General features: G+C 36.3%; 1 protein-coding gene across 1 annotated transcript in view; it reads right to left on the bottom strand.

Annotated features, from left to right (window-relative positions):
- Nucleotides 1-96: 96 nt before the first annotated feature.
- The window catches only part of GARNL3 (GTPase activating Rap/RanGAP domain like 3), a 35,324-nt gene continuing 7,458 nt past the window's right edge, over nt 97-27,962 (bottom strand). The window contains exons 7-29 of the mRNA XM_053962305.1: nt 27,098-27,161; nt 26,819-26,845; nt 26,370-26,445; nt 25,688-25,786; nt 25,052-25,155; nt 23,745-23,853; nt 22,389-22,434; nt 19,843-19,949; nt 18,896-19,017; nt 18,117-18,221; nt 15,707-15,781; nt 14,673-14,784; nt 13,829-13,927; nt 12,779-12,895; nt 11,914-12,086; nt 11,512-11,670; nt 9,690-9,756; nt 8,950-9,057; nt 8,419-8,537; nt 8,057-8,192; nt 6,807-7,016; nt 6,390-6,501; nt 97-6,131 (exon numbers count right to left, since the gene is read on the bottom strand). Of these exons, the coding sequence (XP_053818280.1) occupies nt 5,972-6,131; nt 6,390-6,501; nt 6,807-7,016; nt 8,057-8,192; nt 8,419-8,537; nt 8,950-9,057; nt 9,690-9,756; nt 11,512-11,670; nt 11,914-12,086; nt 12,779-12,895; nt 13,829-13,927; nt 14,673-14,784; nt 15,707-15,781; nt 18,117-18,221; nt 18,896-19,017; nt 19,843-19,949; nt 22,389-22,434; nt 23,745-23,853; nt 25,052-25,155; nt 25,688-25,786; nt 26,370-26,445; nt 26,819-26,845; nt 27,098-27,161 (2,506 nt within the window). The 3' untranslated portion in view covers nt 97-5,971. The remainder of the gene's footprint in view (nt 6,132-6,389; nt 6,502-6,806; nt 7,017-8,056; nt 8,193-8,418; nt 8,538-8,949; nt 9,058-9,689; nt 9,757-11,511; nt 11,671-11,913; nt 12,087-12,778; nt 12,896-13,828; nt 13,928-14,672; nt 14,785-15,706; nt 15,782-18,116; nt 18,222-18,895; nt 19,018-19,842; nt 19,950-22,388; nt 22,435-23,744; nt 23,854-25,051; nt 25,156-25,687; nt 25,787-26,369; nt 26,446-26,818; nt 26,846-27,097; nt 27,162-27,962) is intronic.

The raw sequence follows: 27,962 nt of genomic DNA, 5'->3' as shown, positions 1-27,962 counted from the left end.
CTACATCCTGTCTTTTTGATTTCTTGTCTTTTTACTTTGCAAATTTGGAAGTCATTAGTCCTGTGTGTGTGAAACAGGTGAAAGAAACAGCTGGGGTCAAATTTATAGTTTATTACAGATGAAGAAATAAACCATGTTTCTTCTTCACAAAGGTGATAAACAGCACTTAAAACAGTTTCAGATGTGATAGGACTGTTTCTATTTGAATGTCGTATCTAAAATACAAACAATACATGCTATCATATGACATTAAAAACAATGGTAATACATCAGCATTTAAGACCAATGGTAAAGAGTCTTTGATCACAAACCTAGCAACAGTCTTAACAATATGCCATTATTAAATTACAAAGCAGTCTGCTACCATTCAAAGACAATTAAACTGACATTCTAGATTGATAATGCTCTGCATAAACCTTTACATAATATTTTCCATTCGACCAGGTAAATATGCAGAAAATTATCTCCATTTTCTCTTCAAGTCAGATGCTAGTACCACAATTTCCAGTAGCAAAGAGGAGTCAGTCAGTTACAGGTCAGCAACAAAGTGAAGCAGCTAAGCAGTATACAGGCTGGTGAAGTTGCTGTGCTCAAGTAATAAGAGTAAAAATACTTTCTAACCTGCATGCAAGTACAGATGTTTGCTGCATAATCTCTTAAGTCTTCCCATATTTTTAATATTAGGTTCCCAGGGTATAATATAGTCCTTCACAAAAACAGATTAAGCCTATCTGAGAAAACAGTGCTTTAACAGAATAAGCAAGCACTGTGTATATGAACCATGACATCGAATTGTTAAGAACGAAAACAGCGTGATACCCATTTCCATACACAGAAGACAACAGAAATTATTCTGAAATACCTTATCACTTGCTGATGGGATTTTCCCTTCCCCTGCCTTTTATGACCCCATTACTTTAAATTCCTATATATATATATATATATGTCAGGATTTTTAATCCCTGAAAATTTACAGTAGGAATTACAAATATATATATACCTATATATGTATATATATTGCAAAACAAATCAAAATGAAAAGGGTTATTTATTTCAAATGCAGACTATACCAACAGCTCTGGAAAAGCCACTGCATCTGCAAGGCCGAGTTACAGACCCACACCTTTAGAAAAACATGTTCGAGCTAGCCATTACTGGTCAAATATACTTAGAACAGCAGAAAATATATGTCAGGAGTAGCAACCTTAACCATATAGAACTAGTTAGGCAATAACGTTACCCATTTCCTGCCCTCTTAAGTACTGTTTGAATATTTATTCAGTTGACTGTCAAGTACTAAAAAAATTCAATTTGAAGCTATCAATTACAAATATGTGCACATTTATAGAAATAATTACATGAAGGCAGAGAACAAACCTCCTGTTCATTCCAGGTGCATACTTGCATGTAATGCTATGCATTGAAAAACGACAGCAAGACCAACAAAAACCAAAAACAACCCAGCTAACCAAACCCCACCTCCAAAACATGAAAAAAAAAATCCCAACCAACAAAAAATCTGCCCACACCACCAGCCTCCAGAAGCCACACAAACCAAAACGAACAAGAATCCCCACCACACCCTCAACTAGTAAAGGACTATATCTAGAACAGGCCTTGCTTCTTTGCGAACCAGGAAATTGAATGTATGTATGCATTCACTGAACCTAGAGAGTAGTTCTCTTGTTACCCTGAATAGCCACAGCCCTTTCAAATTTCACATGGGTCTTTGCTTCTTATTAGAAGGAAGTGTTTTGTTACTTTCAAACACATACAAAATATTTATGTGTACTGCATTGATACCAGAATAAGGAACGGGACAAAAATGACTATTTGTATTGGTTTCTAAAGCCCAAACTGGGCTTTAGGGACCTTGCGAGTGACTCATCAAAGCCTAAAGGGCTCCATATTCTCTGTGTGTGAATTAACTTAGCTCTTGTGTCTGGGGGTTCTTAAGTCCTAGTCACACTTCAAAGTTCTGGTGATAAGTTTATATGCATGCTGTAATTCAAATGCAAGACAAAATGCTGCATATCCATTTTGAACAGATTTTTGAATGGTGGTGCACAGGTGTGTGTACTGGACTAGATGATAACACAGTGGTCCTTTCTACCCTCAACTATTTTGTGATTCCATGCATCATTAACCATGCTGGCGAGAACACACAAGTACATTCTAAATTAACTACCTGTACAATCTAATGCTTGCACCAATGTAAATGACATTCCTATAATTTAGTCAGACTAAGGCACAGGGATGAAGCGGTGACCAACACCATTTAGCCAGAAGGAGTTAAGAGCCCTGTTGCTGCCTACAAATCCAGCACATTGGGATTGAAAGTATGTCTTGCTGAAACTTAGCCAAGAGTCCAGAATGGGCCTTCAGTTAAACTTAGCCTGTCAGCAAGTGTTCAATCTGATAACAATTCTTCCTTCACAGAAACAATTCCTTCCATCCATCTGTAGCAACATTTTTCAGTTTTCCTTTCAGAACAACACCCATCTTACACAGTCGTAGATTCAAAGGTTATCTTTTCTCCTAATTGTGAGATTGTCAGCCAGCATCAAGAATGCAGCCTACAGGCAGCTTTAACACCCAATGTGAAAGGAGAAAGGGTTGTGCTTACAGTGGACATAGCTGCAATTTGTGCCTAAGACTATTTTTTAAGTTTTAGAGAGTATATGCATGCACATGCTGGAAAAACAGAGGGCAAACAACATGGCTCCAACGCTGGAGTGAACAACACTATAGCCATCCCAGCAGCCTTCCAACAAGCCTTGTTATCTTATGCCAGTCTTAAGAAGGAGAGGTTCTGCAGGTGTGTAAGAACTTTGCCCTTTATAAATGATGCACAAGAGCTTCTGTATCAATACCACCAACTGCCTCTAGATTTTAATTAGCAGTCTGAATAGTAAGGATGAAGTTTTGAGAGAAACAATGGCTAGAAGCTAATTCTCCTCACATGAAGATACACAGAAATCATGGTTGTCTGTTCAGACTACTTAAAACTCAAAGAAGCCACATCCTTGTACAAGGTTGTGTACACCAGCAATTTCACACAATTGTGTTGGTATTTGGTTTTTTTTGATACAATAAATGTGATAAAGATCTTCACAGAATTTGGTTCCTGTGGCTTGTGTCAAATAGAATTGAAATATTATTTCCATGTTCACTGCCTTCTACCTACATTCTGGGCTGGTCTCATACACTAAGTAGGTAGTGAACTACATATACATATACATATACTCTAAAGCCTCAGCTACCAATTCCAGGTGTCATATAACCCAAACAAAATGTTGTATTGCTCTCTACTTCTTTTGCCACATTAGGTATTATCCCTCTACAACAGTCTAAATACAAAAACTTAACAAGGCACTTACTGGCTACATTAAGAATGAAGACATTCATTTTTTTTTTCTAGGATTTAGCTCCCTCCTGTCCTATATGAGCAATGGTCTCTTAAGATCTAGTAGTTCCTAGAGTGACTTGCTTAGCAGCTTGTACCAGACCCATTAAGTCAAGCCACAGCATAAAAGCAGGTGGGAGGCAGGGATGCAGTTGCTGGGCTACCCTCTTCAAATGATACTAATTTCCTGCTGTTCCAGGTATGTACCACAAAGCCAGTATGATCTGGTTTTGTGCTTCAGTAATCCAGTGTCTGTACTCCTTATAGTTCATTTGCTAGATGTCATCAATGCTGTAATTACAGGCAAACCTTCAAAGGGTCTTTCTCACACACACACACGTTCCCACCCCACAGCACTCTCTTAATTAATGGTAATACAGCCACTGCTGCACTTCTGGTTCAAGAAAATAACTCTTGCTTTATAGCCCTTTCTTCTATAATTTTGTTTAGGATATAATGCAAATGCTGCATCTATATGCATGCTGACTACCATCATAGCCAGTCGTCAAGCTTTCTGTCAAGTTCTTCTCATTCTTCTTGTTCTCCCTAGTGCTCCATCTCTAAGGCTAGTCTTTCAGGATACCCAAGTATGTGTTTGCTCAGGTTCTTCAAAACAAGTTTAAACATCTCCATATATTGCTTCAACTGCTATCAAACAATGGTTAATCATTTTAAATTATGCTGTGATAGCACAGGTGAACATCTGCAGTATATTTAAAATCCAGTATCCTAACAGGGTAAAGCAAAGTTTCCAGTTAAAAATTTAACTAAAGCCCCAGTTTTAGAACACACTGGTACAGTCTTTAAAAATAGCCACAAACCAGAAATCAAATACTACATCGAGAGAGCTGTTCATGGAAAAAGCTGGTTCTTTTCCTTTTTAAAAATATGTAAGTGACAGCAATGACCCCACAAGTGGATTCAGTAGTGTTTACAACTTCCAAGAAAATAAGTACCATGTGGTACTTTCAGATTGATTTTCTTTAAACCTTAACTGTCCAAATAAGTACGGATAGGGTAAAGTAACACAATCTCTGGAAACAACATTCTCAAAAAATAATTACAAGTTTTTGCAAATACTTCAATCTGGTACTTCCTTTTAGATGCTTATTAAGGTTCACCCCACACATCTATGAGTGCAAAATCCACTAAAGTAATAATAGCCTTCTATTCCTAGACTAATTACTATTGAAAATATTGCTTCTTTTGTTGATTAGCCACCTCAGCTGAAAGTAAGAAATTATGCTTCCAGATAAGACCTTGCATATTTTCTTAAGTGAAGCAATTCAGCCATATTATACAATAAACTGATAAAAAAAAATCACTTTGCAAAACCACTTTTACATTCAGGCAGCAGAAAGGCACGCATCTCCAGATGATCATGCTTGAAATAAAATCATGGATACAGAATAATTTCTACATTTAGAACAAGAAACACTTGCTAATAAAGCTAAAAATATCATATATAGAAAGGCTTGCATGAAAAAAAACCAAAACCAAACAATCCTTGCAAAGGTGTTGTAGAGGAAAGGGTTAAAAAAAATTCAAACTTTAAATATAAACCCGTCCTTTAACACAGTAAGAGACAAGATCACTGTTTCATCACAGAAGACTACCTTGTTAGCACTGAAATTTCAGTCGGCATCCAGTTAGAAAAATACAACTATCTGAAATAATTACTTATACTGTTGGTGCAAGCAGACAACAGCTAATGATGATGTCTGCATAAGAAACTTTTTGAAGTCAAAGACAATTTGGGTTGGCTCTTCTGCCTGTAATGGAAAAATCTGCAGATGCACTACCATAAGAGTTTTCCAGTAGATGGACTGGAGTTTTTGTTTCGGCATTTCTTGTTTGTTCATGGGTTTTTTAGGTTTTTTTTAGTTTCCAATTTTCAAGAAATATTCTGAGAGTTTGTGCGTCCTATAGAAAGGTTCTCCGCTTGGGGATTCTTTATGCCAAAAGAGTTTTCAAGTTTCTCTAAACAAGGAGCCAAGGAAACACCATCTTCGTATCTCACCTGATTCTTCAGTGAACACACTACAGATGCATGAATTTAGGGACTGACTCCAGTGTTTGAAATGACCTTGCCTGCCAGCCTTTTTGTTGTTGTTGTTTTGTTTTTTAAAGACCGAAAAACCAAAAGTAGTGATCTGTGTTATAAAATTCCTCTTCCAACATGACATACATTGTTGTAAAACAACTCTTGATAGTAATTACAGCAATTAACTTCGCTGCATGTCATTTAGGTAAGTCAAATTATAAGAAGCTTAGAACAAGTAATACTTTTGTTTACTTCAGTTTCAGCCTAAATCTCCCATTGATTACCCTACTGTTAGAATGCCATAAAAAGTAATGCTTCATTAACTGAGAAAACATACCTATGTCAAAGATATAAGCATTGCCGAATCAGGCTGTGCTAACCAGAACATGGGTTCCATAAGGATTTATCACCAGTACTTCCAGCCACATTTTACTACCAGAAGCAGTGTTTGTGACATTGCCATAGAGCTTACAGAGTTGTAAGAAAATGTGAAGTAAGGAAGAAAGGTTTTAAAAGTATCTTCATTTTAAGTCAATGATGTCTTCATCATATAAAGAAATCAGCTGAAATGGATAGCTAGATGGTGAGCTCTCCTCCCTGTTCACTGAAGTATCAGGATCTGAACTAGTGGAAAGATGGTGACATCTTTCCGAATAGCCTTCAAAAGAGCTTGAGATTATCCTGCAAAGAGGAAGACAAAAGTTACTAAAAAAAAAAACACAGGTCAGGGCAGGAAGGAACAATGGCTACTTCTAGATTTCAAGTTAACCTAAAGACAGAGACCATTACAACAAAGTTTCCTCCTGTTTTACTCTACTATGAAGTGCACATGGATATACAAAGGTTTCAGTCAGCCTCATGTCAACTGAGATAAGCATGAGCAATCAATTCTGAAAATACTTACAGTCTAACTTAGTCTCTTTTCTAGGGTATATTTACCTGTCACTACTAGATGATCTTACAGCTCCCTGCTTAGAGTCCGACTGTCTTCGAGAAACCTTTTTCAGCTTCTGTGCACTTTCTGTCTTGAGTATAGGCTCATCCAAAAGACCTCAATAAAGGAATAAAAGACTTAATATTTTTAACAGAAAGCAAAGTATTAATGAAAAGGTTAAGGTATCTGTTGCTATTTTCCATTATTAACCATTTCTACCTAGCTTAGAATATGGCCATCTTCTACATGATCAGACAATGGCTATACTATTTGCAAATAATACTTCCTCACTGTTTCCTTTTTTTATTTTAATAATTTATGAATACTAGCTGCATGTTATAAACCTACCTGTGATGGTGCAAAGATTAGAAAGTATACGTTTGGCAATTGATATGTAACACTGAGGAATGAGGAGAGTTTACCCAGCAATTCTTTACGTGTTCTGCTTGCAATTTCTTTAATTTCCATACGAGATAAAGGTAGCGAGTGCATAACTGGAAGAGAGGTAATGCCACTCGATGTTGTAGTAGTGATGACCTTGGGAGCCAAAGGTGACTTCAGAGGTCGCTCAATGCTTCGCCCAACCAGATTGCTGAGAGGTATTTTGTACAGATTTTTGCATGGAGCTTCACCTGAAACACAGAAAGAAAAAAGAATATTACACTTGCACAATAGAATCAGTTCTTAATAATTCCAAATGAAAAGTTACAAAGATGAGCTATACCTGTTGAGCTGGGCACTTTTTAACTGAAATGAGAAAGACCTTTCTTGCTTTAGAGATCTTACAATACAAATAAGCTAGGAGAGGGAAGAAATACAATTTGACTTAGAGAGAAAAATAAGATAGACTCTTGGCAACACGATGAATCAGGAGCAGAACCAGGAAGTGAACTTATATGACCTGCAGCTGGTACTCTATTACACTGCACTCTGTGCAGTATTTCCCTTGTGTTTTAAAATACTGCAAGCATATTGCAGCCTGGATCTCAAGTGGTTTAAATCATTACTCCTCCTCTTAGGTAACACAAAATACCATGTTTTCCTAATTCCTAGAAGAAAAACAAACCAAACTCCCATACTTACCATCAAATAAGAATTTTGTGATTACCTTCTCCTTTTTCCTGTCTGCTAACAGTAAAGCAGCAGATTTAAGGAAGAAAGGTGTACACGCATCTTGCATTATTTAGTTGATGTTCCCTTGTTTCTCCTCTATTGTTACACTATAGATTGACTGTTCATAGATCATGTTACACTAAATTGTCTGTGCAAAGCTTTTCAAGGCTTCTTACTTTTATTTTGCGAAAGAGCTTCAGCCATTCGGTGGTTATTCAGCTTTTCTTTAATGAAAGGAATAGCGTATGTGAAATGTCAAGCTTTCTCACAATTTTATGGTCCTTTTTGCATTATGACTCGTGGTCACATTGCGAAAGAGTCATCAAGATATTGTGGTTTAATTCCTCCCTTCCTACAGACTTTATTTCTTCAGAACAGTGCTACCATGTATTCAGAAAAGATACTACAGTCCAAGAGCTCAGCCAAGTGCTTTATATGTGTGGAAAACAGAAAATCTCTTATCCTCCACACTTTCAGGTAAGAAGTCACATTTTTTACCATCTTAAGATCAGCCACACAGAGATGTGATAGCTGTTGGAGCGATTAGAGATCACATTACCTTCTAGAGAAGGAAGAGGTAATTCTGGCTTTTCGTCAGCTGTCGGTGTTTCAGGAGAACTCTTTGAACTCATTTCCTTAGAGCTGCTGTCAGATGATCCACTTACTGCAGCAGTAGCTTTAAAATAAATATCTGACTGAAATGACAAATAGCCCATCATTAGTACAGTGACACTTTCTTAACCATCTTCTGATTCTCTTTGTCCTTGATATAAACCAGGAGCAGACAGATGAATAATCATTGCAGATAAAGTAAGCATGTATTTCGGTTTTGTTTGTTACATTTTTAGCGGCAGCAACTTTTTATGTTAATTGGATCCCAACATATCACAGAAATAGTCAAACACAATTTTTCTGTCTTACCCTTGACGCTACAAGTTGAAGCTCAGGCACAACTGCTGTGTGGACTAAGTTCCCATTCACCACTAATCGGATCTCAATGGAATCAGTAGTGAAGGCAAGAACATAAGGGAAAGCACAGACTGCAACAAAATAGAAGTTATTTGGCAAGGAAAAATGGTTAAAGCAAAAGTTTCTTGGGTGCTCCACAAAAATTGTTCTTGACCTCTTCTGGCATGTTCCCTTCCTATGAAAAGTTTTGTCTAACATACTGATATACACTGAACTACATCGAGCCTGAAGAAAATTTCACTCTTCATGCCTGGCAGAATATAGAGGGAATGGAAAATGAGAAACACAAAAAAGAAACGTTCAGCAAAGGATGAACTTGCTACTAAGGCTCCACTTTTCAAAATGATCATATTCAGAAACTTAAGTCAAGTGGCATCATGAATGTAACATGCTTATTCCCAGAATACTGTAATTCCACCAGAGCCAAGTGCAGGTGAAAATAATAGCGAAAAAACCAACTACTAAAAAGAGATATTTTCTTACCAACAGCATAAGGAACTTGATTCCAGCTGAAGTGGAAGTCATAAGCTGATGGCTGGACCAGTGGAGAGCCTCCACTGAAAGGATATACCTTTCTGTACTGACAAACATCTGCAGCAAAACAGAAAAAAGAAGCACTTTACACTGTAAGCGACCACCACCCATTTTATAGGGAGATTTTGCAGAAGGGTGGACATTATGCACACAATCAAACATTCACATAAAAGTCCCTCTATAGCCAAACAGCTAAGCAAAATTTGCTTTCTCTGAGAACACACTGGAAAGACCAAAATAAAAGACCTATGTTTTAATAAGCTCACGTATTTCCCAAAGTAAGTATTCCTGTTTCAACAGTTACCAGGTCCCTAACTTGTCTATAGATACAGAAACAGGCAAGGAAAATTCAGAAAGCAGTGTCTGCAGAATTGTACCTCTCTGCCCTTCAAGTAGCCATATGTTCATGTAATTTACATTCTTTGAGGACTGTTATGCACATGGTTTATTACAGACACCAAGATTTCAAGAATCATATAACCTGCACATCTATAAAACAGCTAGTATGACTAAAATACTTGCGTTTCTAATTTCTCCAATATGCATTTAAGTTCCAAAGAACTTAATTTTGACAAACTTTCCATGAAACACTAAAATTTATTTTCAGATACAGACCTAAACTCCAATGAAAGAAGATCTACATATGCAGATTGAGCTATTACCATTTCTGGCCTTCCCTAAACACTTACAGTTATAACACAACAGTAGACCAGCTTCACCGTCTTCATATACATCAATAGCTGCAACAAAATTAACCTGCAATGATAATGGAAAAGATTAACAAACAGGCAGAGGATACTGTGGTTATTACAAGTGGGTTGTGACTAACAAGCAATACAATCATTTGGGGAAGTGCACAACCACAGGTACAAGGGGGGGGGGGGATAAATAAATAAATGTATAAAAATAGCTTCTTTTGTGATGTAATTTTCAGGATGCTGTCAAGATGACAATTAGTTTCCTTTGTATTTGGTTCTGCACAGTACTGAACATTCATAGCCATACCACAGTGTAAAGCAATAAAAACATATAACTTGTTTAGCAATACAAATTTTGGGAAATAGGATGATTTCAGAAAGCGGTGAATCAACATGGTACGGTAAAGATAACAATTCTTTTCAAAAAGTAATCTTCAACTGCACATCATGACTAGCAAAAAGATCAGATACAACAATTACTGGTTCGAAACCACTAACATTTACAGAGGTCAACAGGGATGTTGACCTAAGGATTACTGAACAGTCTGAATTTACAAATTGAGAAGCAATGCTGGTTAAACCACGGTATTTTTAACATAGATTAGGCTACATAAATCCTCTTAATTCAACTTTGGTTTTGTCTTTTACATTTAGATTAAAAACAAACCAAAACAGCCACAAAAATTAGGATATCTGTTCAGGAAATGAGATCTTATTAGTGAAATGCATAAGGTTACTTGGACAGGGAGAAGGCTGAGATACCGATTCCATGAACAGCAGTTCTTTGACTTTCCTTAATTTAAGATTACTGCGCAGGTCAAGAACTCTTAAGAAAACCTGAAAGTTTACACATCCATAGCAAATGCATTTTGACCCATCTTTTGTAGTGATTGAAAGCCATTGTTGCTATGTTGTCCAGAGAAGTAAGCAGGCAACCCATTTCAACATCATAAAAATCACTGTCTCAGCTCATATCAATTCCCTGCTTTATATGTCTTCCAAAACGAAATAAGGATCCCGGTGTGGAAAAGGGACTGGTGGATGGTGATGTACTTCTCCATCCCCATTCTTTACTTCTAGCTCCTCCTCATCCAGATTAAGATTGATTCCCAGTGCTGTGGAGAAATTTACCACTTGATCAACCAAGCCAGGAGCACCTCTTCATCACCAGATCCGAATAAAAATAGAGACGATTTAAAAAGAAAATAACTTATCAAGAACCATCAAATGAAAAAAGTAGACCCTTATCTCATTAACAACAACAATAACAGATTACCTGTGCAAAATCTTCCTTTTTTCCTATCCCTAGTCCTATACATATAGATATTCAGTTATTAATTGACTGGACATCATTTTCTTAAATAGAATGATAAATCAGATGTAAATATTTTAGCTACATGCAAATAGGCAAATCTGAATAAGATACTGGTGGTCAATCACTGAAATTATTGTGAAGCAATTTTTTAAACAATAAAATACTGATACCACAAAAATAAAGCAAAAAGCTAACTACTGGCTAAGAAAGAAGAAAAAGAAATTTTTGACAACAACATTCCAGAACCTGAAACACAGGCTTTTTCCCAATGTCATATCTTCTACCTACCTGTCTTGGAAGTTATAATCATGTATCCCAAAAGGAATAAATTTTTAGGAATAAAGCATCCTAAAGTACTGGTTATAGAAGTAAAAAGTAGCACACACCAGCCTCTCCATAAATTACACTCCTAGGCGGTCTACACAGCATGCACTGAGTCTGCAACAAATTATGCTCAGTGGGGGTCTGCAAAAAAAGTTTTAAATGATGAAAACTTACCCTGTTTGTTTCAACATGATGCAATCTATAGGACTCCCCCGTACTCTCATTGACTAAATCAAACTGATGCCGATATGCTACACAGATCATATTGTCACTGTCTCCAGTAGGTCCATCCACCAGCGTCATAACCACTGGAGGGTCAGAAAGGCATATTTCCTGTAATGTAAATAATAGAATTACACTCTTTTCCAAGTTCCTACTGTGGGTGCTGCAGGTACTCCATAATTTTAAGGGGATGTTTTCTAAGCACAGAAACATGACTCCACCATATGGCTTCTCACTTTTATTTGTCTGTAGGTTCAGGAAGATGATAATGCATACTCTGCCTTCCCCGCATCCCCCACACTAGCTGAGTGCTGCTCAGCATGTTAAGGTAATTAGTAACTACAGTACACATACCCGGATGTACTGGAACTCCTCTACTGGAGATTCAGGAGACAATAGCAGAGAGGTGCCAGTTGAAGTGTTGTCTGAATTATATTTCTTTGTGACGAGAAGTAGCTTATTCCGAATAGCCGCAACAATCCTCAGTTCGCTTCCATGGTGAGTATTAATGGCATACAAATGGCAGCCTGAGGAAATAATGTTCTAGACTCTAAGTGGCTGGGATAGGGTCTGATTTTTTGGTTCTGTATTTGTATGATGATTAGTACAACAGGGCTCTGATAGGTGACTTGGCAACACAGAATTAAGAACTTATTAAAAACTCCTCAATAGGCTTATATCGACTTCTAGGAAAAGACAAAAGCCTATGACCCTTTTGAAATCTATTTTTACCTTTGATCAAAAGTACACGGATTGTCACTATTCTGCAACTTTCAGCTCTTCAAAGCAGCTTGCTTCTGAAGACCAGGAAACATTTATTTCTACGAAAATAATGGTCAACACCCAGACTCATCTAAGCACTACTGTTTAATAGGGGATCTGCCAGTGCGCCAGTCCAACTTAAAGTGTGCTTTATTTCAGTCTAACATCCCCACAAAATTCTTCTCATATCTTCCAACCCTGAAATCCTATTTTTCTCTAAAGCTTTTCATCATCAGCAATTTCCAAGTAACATGGTTTTTTTACAACATTCAAAAATGTAATGCTGGAGTGCACTAGAGTAATTTTCAAATATAATCTTAACAAAATTTGAATTGACTTGTCCAGAGAAAAAACTAAAAGTGAACACTTACACCTGCCTAAAGAGAGCTAATAAGCCCCTGGCAACTACCAGCATCAAAGCACAGTGGATATTTTTAACACAGGATAACAATATCACCTTTTGTTCTCTCCAGTTTATTTTCTCTGCAGTCATATTTGCTTCTTATAATTTTTTTAGTCTCTATATCTTTTTGGACAGCACTGAGTCTGAAGACAAGGATACGAGAGTCTTTCCCTGACATATGGAGAGAATCAGGAAAAAAAAAGTTAAAAAAGAGCACGGTAGTTTGAAATTAATACTTCTGACAAGAAGCAGCACCTAACAAACAGAGCAAAAGTAAACAAAGCGTAATGGCTCTCTGGGGACAGAAGACTTATGAACTCTCTGGGATTGACAATTCTAGTAACCAACCCCTTCAGTACAGTAGCCAAGTTTCCCATTAGGTGGTGCTGCACCAAAGAATGATCTGAGCAAACAGTGAAATGCACAATATTTTGAAAATACACAAAATCTTGCAAAATAACAAAAATACAATAGATATACACTACAGGGCAAGAGTAAAAGGGTCAACTCTTAAGAGCTGGAACCATCCAGGTGAGCGACTGATAACTGGATCCTCAATAGAGTTTGAACCCTTCAGGACACAGAAAGATTTTCTCTAGAAATTTCACAAACTGAGTTTTGATATAACTACACTTCCCAGATCCTCAGAAATGCCACCCATTACCCAGGTGTCTTGAGAGAACTGCAAATGGCTCTCACGTAGTTTGAGCTAATTCTGTAAGATCTCAGGGTGAATGTCACCAGATGCAACCATACTGGGCAACTCCCAGTGATACAGAAGGAACCACGTTTTACCCAAAGCTTGGGTAAACAGAACTTCAGCAAATACTGAGGAAACAGACATAAGGGTAAAAAATAATAAACCAGCCATATCTGTAATGCTTTCCTGAGTTATACATAAAGATCTTGATCTTTCTTTGTGTATGTTTCCTTTATGAAACTCAATCACAGACTACTCTTTTATTGGGTAAAAACTACCTTACAAAAAAAGCGCACACTTTATGCACATTTAATCCTTCTAAATGAGACAAAGTTGTCATGAGACATACATACCCAGCAATACCTGGAGTCATGCAAGAATCCAAGAATAGGGACCTCTCCTACCTTTGTCTGTTCGGGCAATCAAAAGATCCAGAGCTTCCAACACATTCATCTGCTTTATTTGGAGAGTTTTATCAAATACTTGCACTGACTGTTGACCATCTAAAAAAGAAACACACATGTATTCAAAACCCTACTAAAACTTGCTAGATGCTGGTTTTGAACCATATCTTTCTTCTAATTAAAGTCTTGGGGTTTTTTTTCTTACAAAAAAGAAGAGAAAAAAACCCAAAAAGAACCGCACAAAGCTCCTATATGTGCCACAGCATCACAGTCAATACTTCCTCACAGGAGACTTTTATTATTGTCACGAATCAGATTAAGCAACTGAAATGTAAAAGTGACATTCCTTTGGCAAGTTTCAGAATTATGACCAAGCACTAACTTCATTCCCTCAGTCCCGCTGGCTTATGTAGCACACAGAGGATTATAAGGGGTCAGAGTAGCAATATCATTGCTGAGGGAAGGAGTAGGATTTCATTGTTACATAAACCCTTGGCTTCATGCCCACTGTTATCAAGGGCTAAGAAAACCAGACAAGCCATTTAGACACCTCTTGAACCTGGATGCGACCTCCTACAGCTTTTCAGACGGTCAAGAAAACAACATCTGAAACAAGAACACATTCAGAAATCTGCATTAACACTAGCTCTCCAATATGGCTTGATTCTACCGCAGAATGAATTTTTGCAACTAGGTTACATAAATGTAATAGATTTACTTGGATTAGTAACTATCCCCCTACATAAATACTTACTAACACCTGAACAGAGTTTATGAACACACATTTTCAAGAAAATGTCAGATACATAAAAATTGACACAAAAACACTAGATCATTTACTAACCATCTATTAACAAGATGCCAGCATCTGTAGAAACCAGCAAGGACTGGCCCCAAGAATCTGCACAGACAACCTCATGAGGAAAATTACTGCAGAAAGACTGAGATTCCCAAGGCTATGAAGTAACATAAGGGATACATATTAAGTACACTAAAAAATACAGATCATACAGACACAGAAAGTGATGGACAATGGCAATAACACGTAAATGCTTTTGGCAGGATACATTTCCAAACAGTATATTGTTGGAATTTGAAATATCAAAACTGAAATAATTTTCTTGCAGAGGACTTTCTGCATCAATTCTGGTTTGGAGACTAGTAAGTGTAAGACACATACCTGAAATGCTAGAATTAAAATACATGCAGCTGAAACTCAGTGCAACCATCACGCAATAGTTATTTTCATTTAAAAATCCCAAACTGATATACTTAAAATGTATGTACCAATATCCATATGCAGTTTGCTTACATTTTATGGTTCAGTTTGCGATGTTTAGTGACTAGCACATGGTACAGTTAAAATTGCCTTTCTGCCAAATTATTCTTCCATCCTGTATTTTCTGTACTTACCTCCCAGAGCCTGCCCCTCCTCTCCCAATTTATATATTAGTTGGAATCTCTGAAATTCTAGAAGCACTTCTGAAGCTTCTGTATATAAAACACATGCAGAAGAGTGCAGCTGGCATAGTTCACTCCCTAATGACTTCAAACAAAATCTAAATGAAATGAAAGGAAATGAAAACACAACTGAATCTTGTTTCAAACGTGCCGAAATTAAAATAAAAGATGATTGCATATGGAAGATGTCACCTTCACTGAATTTTCTCAGGTATAAAAATGTCCACAGTTGCTTTAACTTAAGAAGTGCTTCTGCCCCCAGGCTCATCCTTTATTAATCTAATAGTGGCTGCAGAATCACTTTGACAATGTACCTTTCATCATTTCTGCTGCAGCATCTAATTACAGAAGTAAATAAATAGATACCATACTAGAAAATGCTTAATGTTCCATAACTTCTCTGACAGTTTCACTCACCTCCTTTTTACAAAAGCTTGTGGTTGCCAAGTTAGCTGTAGTATCCCCTTTCACGGTGGTTTTCAATTTCAATGCCTAATACAAAGAGATGTTTCATTTAAACTGAGTTTTTGTCATCAATACCCAAACTAAAGACTATATTAAAAGGACAGTTTAGGACTAGAAAGTAATTCCAGTTTGGAATTCCTATGCCATTTTAAGTAATGAAAAAAGAAGCAGAATTCTGTATCCTCAACAACGTCAGATGGTTACTAGGTATCTTCTCAGCCAAAACATATGTTGGCCATTTCTTGGTGGTTTTTTTTTTTTGGTTTTTTTTTTTGTTTTTTTTTGGTTTTTTTTGTTTTTTTTTTTTAGGTTTTTTTGTTGTTGTTGTTTACTTGCTTTCTAAACGGCAACTCAGAAAAGAAGAGTCAAACATAGTAACAGAGAAAAACCTCCACCTTAAACTACAGAACCTAACCATCTACACAGTTTACTTTATAATCTAGCCAGATAGAGGATCCTCTTGTCAATTACACAAACTGACCTTTGATTTGCAAAACTTCCGAACAAACACTAAGGCAAACTATATATATATATGTCTGTTTACATATATTGCCAGGCATCCCAAGGACAGTTGGTCACCAGATCACAAATACTTCAGCTAGAAGTAACTAGAAGAAGCAAGGTGATTTTGAAAGGGGCAAAACCTCCACAGAAGTATAGTATATATGTAGTTTCATTGACTTACACAGTAAGTCTGTTACTGTAGCCTATATTCCTTCATTGCTAACTTTCACAGCAGTATTCCTTGAAGACTTTGATACGTGGAATTGTCACAGCATACCTTAATGCAAAGTTTAGAACTAACCTAAACCAATTCTACTGCCCTAGAGTTTGCCTACCATCAAGCATGGCTCTCTGTGAAGTGGTAGTAAATACCTGCATGCATCACTTGCACATTTGCATTAAGCATGGCTGCCAGCTTACAGAGATGCACAAAATACTTCATTGTATGAACATTTTAATTCCATCTCACCAGTCAGAAGAGATCACATTGACAATAAATAAATTATTTAAATGTACAGCTGAATCAGTTATCAGTGAATTTTGTCCGCAATCCAAAAAGTCAACTGGCTATACGTTCCTAGTTTGGCAAGAATGATTGAGCTACTTGGAAGGTATCTTGAAATATGGTCAAGCCTATGGTTTGTAACTCAGAGGAAAGATCTTTTAGGGAAGGGAAATAGTTAAATGTTAGAAGCACCTCCAAGAAAAACACTAACAGGTATTGACGAATTTATAACCCACATAATACGTTTCCTTTTGATGAAGACTATATTGAGGATGGAAGTCTTGTTTAACAAATGGGTCTCAACTAGATTTGTTAGCTCTCATTTGCCTAGCCCCATTCTCCACCTTTAACTACATCTAGAACTTAGACTCTTCTAATATTTCACAATTTTTTGTCTTATAAGACAAAAAAAGGGAGAGAAGAGAATTGAGTTTTGTTGGTAGTGTGGGTTTTTGGGGGGTTTTTTTTGGTTTTTTTTTTTCGGCTGATTGCATTTGGTCCGGTGGTTGGGGTCGGTTTTGTTTTGTGGAGGGTTTTTTGGTTGGTTGAGTTTAGACTTTTTGTTTGTTTGGGATTTTTTGTTGCGTTTTTTGTTTTGTCTTTGTTTTTGCTCTGTCAACTCACGCAGAGTTAAATCAGCTCAGAAAAGAAGTATTCTTAAGATAAGCTGCAGAACCACGAGACCAGTCTGGATCAAGAAGAAATGAGTGAGAAAGGACAGGGGAAGTGATGAGCATAGGCACTGTTGGCTTTTTTTTTGCTGCAATGAATTGTCAGATCAAAGCAGACTAATCTAAATCATCGGGAGTTGTACTTTTCACGGAATCAAAAAGTTAGTAATCCCACAGAAGATTGCAGTCAGCAATCTCAAAGATGTGTGGCAAACTCTGATTTGACAAAAAGACTAGCAAATTTTCTTCCTGACTAAAGAAGTCTAGAGTATTTTCTAAGAAATTCAATCTTTAAAAAAACACACAGAGGAAATCCATGAAAGATTATGTTTTTCCAAAGCACAGAAAAAGACACAGCACTCTTCCGCTTGGAGAAGGCATCCGCTGCATGAAGCGGGGAAAGACCTTTCAGGTTTGATCCTAAGGTACGATTTTTACAACCTTCATTTAACTCATGTACGACATAAATATTTGTACATGTATACCTCAGGTGTTACAGATAAATACTTCTATTCATGTTTTATTTTAATGTAACTCACAATAATGCAATACACTACAAAACTATTTCTGGTCACGGAAAACCGCATTAAATCCCGATGTAACTGCAAGGTAATCAAAGTCTAATGAAAGGAGTGACACAGCCTTTGTAAACATAGCTGCATACCTTCTAAATTGATCCTACCTGACCAAGCCGAACAAACTCTGCTTGTCGAGCTTCCTCTTTTTTCCGTGTTGCTTTTGGGGACTCTGGTAACACATCACTGAAGGATCTTCTATTAAGCATGTTCTAAAACAGAAAATGTTTCTTTCTAACTGCACAGCTTCTCAGAGAAGAGAAACTGCAACTCTTCCAATCCTTCAGTGCTTTACCTTACAACTTGTCATAGTTTACCACTGTTATGTTCTGTACAATCATGCCACATGAATATGTGACATGAATATATGAAAAAGAAAAGTTTAAGCAGATCTATATAGATAAAAGAAATAAATATTGGTCAAAAAAATAGCACCTTGTTAGTTTTAGAAGTACAGAACTTATTTTTAGTTAGTTAAGAATCACCTCAAGAGTAAGTCTTCATCATCCAAAATAAAGTTGCCTCATAGCTAACCAGGGTTAAGAATAATCCAAATTTACATATAACAGAGCAAATGCAGATTTTATGGTGATGAGACTAATGCCTGTATTTATAGTATCTAAATTCCCTATTCCCTTGCCGCAGGTAAGCTTACACAAAGTATGGCATTTTTATGCGTCTCCTCACACCTGGTGAAGAGTCCTGTCCAGAAAGGACTGTCAGCTTTCATATAACTGTAAAGTAAGTTATACGATAATCGGTATTTAGCTTAGTCATATGCAATTCAGTGCTCATTAGGATTACAGTCCTTTAAAGTGACAGAACATTCAAGCTACTAGTTAGAACAGGACAGCACATGTGAGGGATGCAGAAATTTCTGACTTACATTTCCCTTGTGCAGGTCAGGCATCATGTCTTGGTATAAAGAGCGGATCAGCATGTCTAGAGTGCGTTGACGTTTCTGAGAAAATGTTGGTGTTTCCAAGGTGGCTTTTTCACCATTTATTACTAAAAGATTATGGAAAAAAGATGCATTATGTAAATGCATCTCAAGACTCTCCACCAAATCTAGTTTGCCTCTGTACCAAAACACCTGCTCTGCCCCTGTTAATTTAGAATTGCCTCCTTTTTGCCTTTTTTAAGTGAGTAACTCTCCCTTGAGTTAAAGGAGAAAAATTAGTAATAGAAGAATTCCATAAGGCATCAGAATAAATACCTAATAAAAAAACTAAAGACAAACTGCCAGTCAATTTAACTACTAAACAATTTAAATACGCAAAATGAGCCATCAAGCTCCTGTCAGGTCTAATTGTAATCCACAAGGTCAATTTTCAAAGATTCCTTTCTTGCTGATTTAGAAGGGCAAATACGGGTCAATGAAAACTGGAACTGAATGATTACAGAATTAAAATGTGCTGCATAGGCATCCTTTAGCACCTTTAATAATACATTCAGAAGAGATGCTATTTTCAGGTTTTCAGAGCTACTAAATTAACACCTTCTATTACTAAATAATGAACAGCATTATAAATCCTTTCAGATCTCCCAAGCCCTTTACAAAAAATGCAAAGCTAAATACGGCTGCACGTTCTGCAAACGCAAAAGTCAGCCTCTGCCTAGTAGCCTGAGAAGAAGAGAATTTTTTTTTTGTTAATCTGACCGTAACAGTTTGATGGCACTGACATCCCAACTATGCTACAAATGCGAAAAAATAATTGCATACAGATCAGCAGAATACACAAGAAAACACATATACGTTTTAAGCGTCATGAATTTTAATTTGTTAGCACAATTATTAAAAGAGTGTTTCTAGCAAAAGAAAAACTGACTTACATTTCACCAACACAAAATCCCTGAATTCCTGGTGATTTGTAAACACAGGTGGGGATGGAAGGGGAGGCCCAAAGAGAGGAACACTTTCTTCTGAAAATATTTTCAGCCTATGGAAAGTACAAATCTTTACTTACAGTGAAAGTCACATTCAAACCCTACCTTTTTTATGGACATTATTCAGAATCGGAGAAAATGGAAACTGTTATCTGGGTATCTTACATTAGAATTTCAAAGGGCATAACAAAAAAATATTCACTTATTATTACTCAGCAGAGCAAAGTTATGCTTCTTTTACACAAACTAACACTGGGACATAGAATTAGAACAACTTCGCAGTTCTATTCATGCAGCAATAGTTTTAGTGGCACTAGCAAAATATGGTCCTGTTGAAAAACTCTGTAAAACAACAGGTCTTCACCTACAAAATACGTTCTCCTTACAGATTTCCACTTTCCCTATGCATTCACCACACACATGAAATATATGATGCTTTCAAAGTAACAATGGCTTATGACATACGAATCTATAGCTTGGGAACAGCAAATTCATTTTCACTGAGGAAGACAGAGTCAGAATAACTTCCATGACAGCTGGACCTGCTGAGTTATTTTGATCCATAAGGAATCCAGCACAGCAATATTGAATGGCAGATACAAAACCCATGCTTATTTGTTCATCAGGGCATAGCTTCTTTAAGATAAGTAATCATTCTTGGCTATTTCAAGTGATAGTTTGCCGACAAGTCTTCCAAGTGGCATGTGCAGATGACACAGGTCACAGCAAGTTAAGTGGCAAAATTATAGATTCGACCCATACCTGCTATTTTAGAAACCAGACAGAATTTGCTTTCTCCAAAAACCAGCAGTGACTGACTGATATTGAGTCTAATGGATCACAATGCTTTCATACGGTCTTTTTTCTTGAAAGCTTAGGAACTGCATACAGTATGAAATGACTATTGATCATCCTAATATTTGTTTCACATATTTGTGACACAGTTTCATAGATGCCCTATGTCTATTTAATTATGTCCAGGTAAAAAAAAAGTAAAAAAAAAAAAAAAAAAAAGTTGTAAACAAAACTACAAAAGGTGTGAAATGTTCCTTGACTAGATCAGAAGGAATTATGACGGGGAAAGACATAACAAAACTGACTTTAAAAAATAGACTTCTTTAGTGACATAAAATATAAAGGCATTCTAAGCAGAAATTCAGTGTCAGACCTCATAGCGATATTGCATCTGAAACAAGGAAAATTTGCCTCAAAAGCCTAGAGTATCCCCTGTCCCTTTTGACTGAAATTTTGGCCGCTTGGAAGACTGTCTTCACACACGCACAAAAGTAAGAGAAGGAACAAGTTCTATTCAGGCCTACAATGAAAGGACAGAAGGAAACGTAATTGGGGCAAGCTGAAATATAATGTTCTAAGGTTGTCGTATAGGAAAAAAATACCATGTGATACGTACTATGCCAAGATGTGTCAAGGCTGGCAGAATGAAGCAACTAAGATGGACTGATCTAGTAAAACTTGCCAGTTACTTAAAGAAAAAAAAGACTAATTTATCTTATGTACTGCAACTCATTTCCTTCCCCACATAAAGAGCAATATAAAAAGCATTTTACCATGGCTAACCCATCTACAGACTATCAGTTTACAATCAGGACAACAATCACTTCTTAAAGGGTAATGAGGGATGTATGCCCACATTTCTGTCCCAAAGCAAGAAGAAAAAGAAGTGACTGCATTTTCACTGCACATTGGAATCATGAACATGTTTTGTGTTTCTCACAAACCTAGGAATGCTGAAAAGCAGAAGCTATGAGGACAATCAATTTAAACAAATTTGCAAGAGGAAGCGGACAAGATCTTGAAGCAAAATAAAACTATTCCTTTGCTCAACTGCATTACAGACATGATCCAAAAGAAACCTTAGCTGTGAATAGGAGGCAGGGGAAAAAAACCCACATACACAAACTGAAGTATCATTCTTCTCTGGAGTTAGATTCAATGGAATGCTGGAGAAACATAGTAATACGTAAGATTCTGATAGGTTTTCAGTACGTGACCTTCAACTATACAAGTACTCTATTAAAATCCCTAAAAATCAACTAGTATGCTCAGTTACAGCCAAACTGCGATTTGTAAGGACTTGTAGTCCGTGGCTATCACAACATCATGTGCATTAACTTTCATCCACGTAGTTTACTATGTCATTGATCTCACCGGGTCTGAAAGTTCCAAGCATATCTTTCCTCATTTTTTATATTTCATCTAAAAACCAGTTTTGGGTTTCCCCCTTAGCTTATGCCTGTTCCAGAATTTAATTTTTCTGATGATTAGAAACCTGCTACTTATAGCCAGTTTAGTGACATCTGCATGCAGGTCCATATTGCTCTTCAGTTTCTAAAGCTCATTTGGCTTCCTGGCATACAGACAGGTGGACCTGTCTAAATGCCAGAAAGTTGTCCCATTGCCAAAATGTTTTCCCATTTTCTCTAAACCATCAGTACTTCATTGTGAAATTCTTTGTTACAATCAGCACCTACCTGTAACTATCATTCTGCTTATTATATCTCACTAAAGCAAAAATATCTGCCATATAGTTAAGGAAGTTAATCCAGTTCTAATAAAGCTCACATGTATTTTAATAAACTTTTCTTTTCCTGGAGTACATTGCAGATTTAATAAAGGTAAAATATATTAATCAAGTCAATGTAAATATATAAACAATTCTAGACTATGCAGATTTTACTGTTTATAAAAAGGGTCCTGTACAAAAATGTTATTGCTTGATCAACAGTTTCAAAATCAAGCTATTACCACAGACACAGCATAAGACATACTATAGAAGTTTGTCTTTTTTTGTATTTGATATATTTGCAATTAAAACTTCTTTTCATTGATAAAGCAGTACTGATACTGAACTTTGCTTTTACCAAAGCTTCCACTCAAAAAAAGATTCCAATGAAACAATTTAGCCAACAGAATTATAGGAAAAACGAGACAATCATTTAAAGTGCAAGTTATACTAAGGCTGATGCTCTACTGTAGAGTTACGTTGATGTGGTAAACAATTCTTCTCGGTACTTAGGTTCCTTTGATATGTAAAGATTTTTATTCATTCACCCCTAGCAAGAGGGTTCTAGGAACATTTAGTCTGCCTGAGAACTAGGTGTGGAAGTCTTAAGCTTTGTGATAACTTTTTTAAAACTCAGCAACAGAGTATGGACAGAAATTAAGAGTTTTCTTCTTTTCATTCATTTTTCCTCATTCCATTCCATCTAGTCTACCACATGCCTGGTTGGGGTTTACAGATTGCTACTACTGTGACCCCATGGTAATTCCAAGAGATTGTCTGCTGGTTTCTGCAATCATATAGTCTTCAAAATGTTTTCAACCAGAAGTCTGAAAAACACAGGCTGTCAAAAAACTGGAGAATGTATAGTAAGTGGTCTGAAAAATTTGACAACTACTAATCTAAAACACATAAATATTTAAAATAAACAGCATCTAAACACTGAAAGGTAATACTGAGTAAAATGCCAACATTTAATGCCAAAATAATCTACAAAACTAAGAGAAATATATTTATGAATTCGTATTTTTTGAAAATGTATAAAATTAGATTTTTGAAATGATACAAATGAATGCTTTCAATAAAATGATTTAAAACTCACATTCTTGCTTTTACCTTATCTTCTAAGGGATTTAACAAACACTGGTTGATGTTGCAGACTTGGAAACTCCTAGTCAAGAAGCTAGGAGGTGAAGAATGCAAGAATGCATGTAAAATAATTTTCACTTCCATAAACAGCGTACAGGGAGGAATTAGGGCAGAATTAAAAGTAATATTCATCTTAAAAAAAAAAAAAAGGCATTAGAAAATGTCAGGAAAAAGATACGTGTAAAATGAGAGCGAATCATGGATGGCTTGAATGCCGGAGAAGACTCTTCACCTTCCTGAAATATGATAGTGACAATGTCATTTCCAATATGTCGCTTCCTTTCTACCTGGAAAAAAAAAAAAGGAAAACAAAAAAGGAAAAAAAAGAAAGAAGAGGCAAAAAAAAAAAAAAAAAGAGATAGACACAGTGATTTACAAGAGACTTACAAGGTAAGTAAGTATCTTAGCAATTCTGTGACAGAATAATAAAGCGATATTACTAAATTGCAAACAGGAAAATTACAGTCAGTATGACTGGGGGCAATATAAAATCATTACTAAACTATAAGCAAGTAAACCTAGCAACGACATGGTGCACACAACAAGGCAGGTTCTAGAAGAATAGATATTGCATATGTTTAGAAAAGCACTCAGTTTCTATAATTAATATTCACGAATCTGGCATGGAAACTCTAGCATTCCAAAAAAAGCAAATCTACCCCTTGAAATAAAAGGACAGAAAAGTCTGTTGCTGAATTATTCTTAAAAAAAAAAATATCCTGATTGGCCTCTGTTTTCTTGTGATCTTGTCATCAGTCCAAGCAAAAAGCATGAGAAAACTGACATAGAAACAGAAAAAGTAAGTTTTAATTATATGGTCTAACCATATTACTGTAAGAATGCATAATAAATAATAAATCAAGTAATTTGTAAGTAATTGAGGTAAATTATTATGATGTCTGATGTATAGTAAACACACGTGCATATAAAGTTTTTTTTTTCATCATAAATACAAAGAAAGGCCCGAGCAATGAATGACGGCACATTTGAACAAGAACCCACCTGGTTAATGCATGGCAGTGTGACAGCACTTCTTTACGGTTACCAACATTAACATGCTCACAAGGGGAATTTCTTTCAAGCGACACTAATTGCTACTCAAGCAGGAGTTATGCGTTAAACACGTGAATATTCCTACAATTCACACACAAGGCTAACTTCCAGTTTTCCTAAAGCCTTTGTGGTAATAATTACAGCAGTGAAGCTCTTCAAGTCATCTGAACACCACACTTAATCACTTGTCAGTGAAGCAATTTGGATCTTCTTCATAAATATCTTTTCTACCTTAACGGAGACGATAGGATGCATTATTTCTAATAAACATCATGAAATTTTCAGCATCAGGTAGAATATCGAGGAAAAAAAGTGCAAAAGTCTCAAGGCTTACATTTCTCAAATATTAACAGACAAGAAATCCTTTATTTCTTACAAAGTTTTGGAGTTTGTGATTTAACAAATAGGGAAATAAAAAAGAGAACCATGTACCTGCTGCTTGTTTTCTCTAGAATACGGTAGCATGGTTGAAACATGGAACATAATTTCATGCCCTTGAAAAACTGTATAGATGGAACAGGTTCCTGTTGTATCATCTGCAAGGGAAGGCAACATTTTAAGGAGGAGTATCTCCTATATGTTTTCTGAAGATACTTCAAGTCTTTCTACCAAATCTTCTTCTATTATCTTTTTTTGTCTGATCCATTTTAGAAAATGTCCACACCGCATGTTTCGCGTGAGTCCAAACGCAAGTTTGCAACTAATCTGCATATTCACATTTAAAACCTACGACACCTTTCACCTACCCTCCTGAAATCACACAGGTCTTCAAGCCACAATGTCCTTCTATCATGAAGCAAGTAACATGTCAGATTATTGTTCACCTCATTCCAACTTAAAATGAAACCGTTCGCCTTGATAATACCTGTCATAACTGCCTTCCATACCAGTGACTTAAGCTGACCTGACTCTTTCCTGGTGAAGTAGAGCATTTAGTACACATACGAGGAAGCCCGTTTTGGGATTGTTTCATAACCACAATATATACAATATGCGCAATACGCAATAAGAAGAAACATTTACAATGCAGCTCCACCCCCCCTTTCATTGCTTTAGATGAGTTCTTACTTTTAGTGTCCAGTCCTCCTCTGTAGCCTGACCAGCCCTTCAAAGTAATTGTGTCACCCAAGAGATGCAAAAATCGTTGAAAGCTTTCACTTCCAGTTTCTACACGAGGGAGGGAGAAATGTTACCAAAAAAGCGTACCCGTAGTAATAGAACATATCTTAAAAATGACCAAAATAAGGAAATGGGTCCTGCATCCAGGACACAAGTTTCAGCTGAGTTAGCTTCCTTTCCTGTCTTCCAAGCCTACAGCCTTTCCAGAAACAGCACCCCAACCGTGCACAATAGGCATCATCATATGACATTAAACAGTGACCTCTTTTGCTAGCCCAATGGCGTTCAAGTGCATAGGAGCATGTGATCGTGCTGTAAAAGAATGAAAGAACTACAAGCAGTGAGTTAATGAGTCACCTCCTTCAAATGCTTCTTTTTTCTAAGCATTCATGTCACACGGCCTATTTCTAGAAGAGAAATTTCACTCTCTTTCAAGCTGTAACAGTAGGCTTCTTACAGACATAGAAGGCCCTATGATACAATTTTTCACCCAACACATGAAACCAAACTAAACGACTGTTCATTTAACCATTACCTCCCACCCTGCTTCCAGCTGTAGGCACTATCTTGCCTTTTTTTTTTTTTTTTATGCAAATGAACAAAACAATTAAGGAGAAGGTGAAAAACTCACCATTACTGAACATGTCATCATCTGTAAGCTGACCATCCTTAGCATAAAGGACTCCAAATTTAAAATTCACCGATCCCTGAGAAATAAAACCAAGTATGATATGGTAGACATTCAAACAGAAGACCTAAAAGTTTGTTTTCCCTGAGGACTTTTATGTATGTATCTTTGTATACATCCTACACATTAGAACATACACTTTATACCATCTCCTAATACATAATAATTTATCTCTAAACTTCTATAGTGTAGCATAAAATTATTAATTTAAATTGGTGATCTATTATTATTAAGTTGGTGTTTAAAGTTATTTTTGCTGTCATGCTCAAAAAACATTAATTTTTTTTACTGTAATCAGCAATTGATTTCAAAATCATCATAAGCACATCAAAATACAAAGCTGTATTCACTGGACAGGTCTGTGAGCTAGAAGTAGTTAGGTTTATATTTACCTCTTGCTCTTCAAGAACCAATAAATCCTGTAAACAAAAACAGTATCTTTAGCACACTCGTATTAAAAAGTCTACAAGGATGATGGTTTTATTTGTGTTTATAAGTTTTGATTTGAAATGGCCAGTTCAACGCATAAACACAGTTTAAGTAGCATTATGTACAATCATCATTATTAACTGCTACTGGAAGAAACAAACTGGTAGTATTTATACTTAATTACTTATATTTCCAGAAAAGAATAAAGAAAAAGAACCAAACAAAAAAAAGTCACTTCCTACCTTTTGTATCTCAGGATGAAAAATTTCTCTTGGGCTCTTCTCGAATTTATCAAGACTCATAGCACTGAAATGCAAATGAAATAGCGCTTTACAGAAGTGCAAGCACACATTTCAACGCTGAACCACCAACTGACTGCAGTTACAACGGTTACAAAATGAATTGTTCGAAGAGTCTCTGTTAAATTGAATGTTTTGTGGAACTGCCATTTCTTTCCCAAAATATTAACTTCCAACACTTCCTAAACTTCTTTTGTATTTTAAAAACAGAAATTAGCAAGACCTTGTGTGGAGATCAGGTTTAAATTTATTTCCTTATAAAGCACAGAGCTCTATTACATCACCCTTCACTTCAGCTCTAAACATAATCTCCGTGAGCATTTTAGGAGGGCTCAGTAACCAATTCTATTTTTTAGGTTGTCTCTCTTCTTAAATAATTTAAGACAAGTCAAATGAAAAATGAGAAGTTCAGCACCAAATTCACACAGCAATGATTCACAGGCAGAACAGAAAAGATATTCACATGAAAAGCAAGACCAACTGCCTCAATAAACAGAAAGATCTAATTCACAGTTTTTTTTCTTTAACTCATACCTCAGCAATTACTATTGGTTTTATGCCCCTTTTCCCCTCCCCAAGCATTATAGAGCTGTGCAGCATGTCATGGAGCTCTGAATGCAATCTGCCTGGGGCACAGCAAATAACAGAGGTGAAGTCTTTCCACCGTTGCTTATGCTCGATCGCAGTGCAGAGATGATTTTCTTTAGTTCCTTTTGAAAGATACTAAAGCATTCCAAAGAATTTAGAGAAAGGAAATTTATTAATGCAACCAAAATTCTTTGAGACAGTCTGTACCTAGATTTACATC

This window comes from Vidua chalybeata, chromosome 21 (genome assembly GCF_026979565.1).
Source record: "Vidua chalybeata isolate OUT-0048 chromosome 21, bVidCha1 merged haplotype, whole genome shotgun sequence".
Lineage (NCBI taxonomy): Eukaryota > Metazoa > Chordata > Aves > Passeriformes > Viduidae > Vidua > Vidua chalybeata.
The sequence above is the reverse complement of the archived record's forward strand: the minus strand, read 5'-3'. Positions and strand labels throughout refer to the sequence as shown.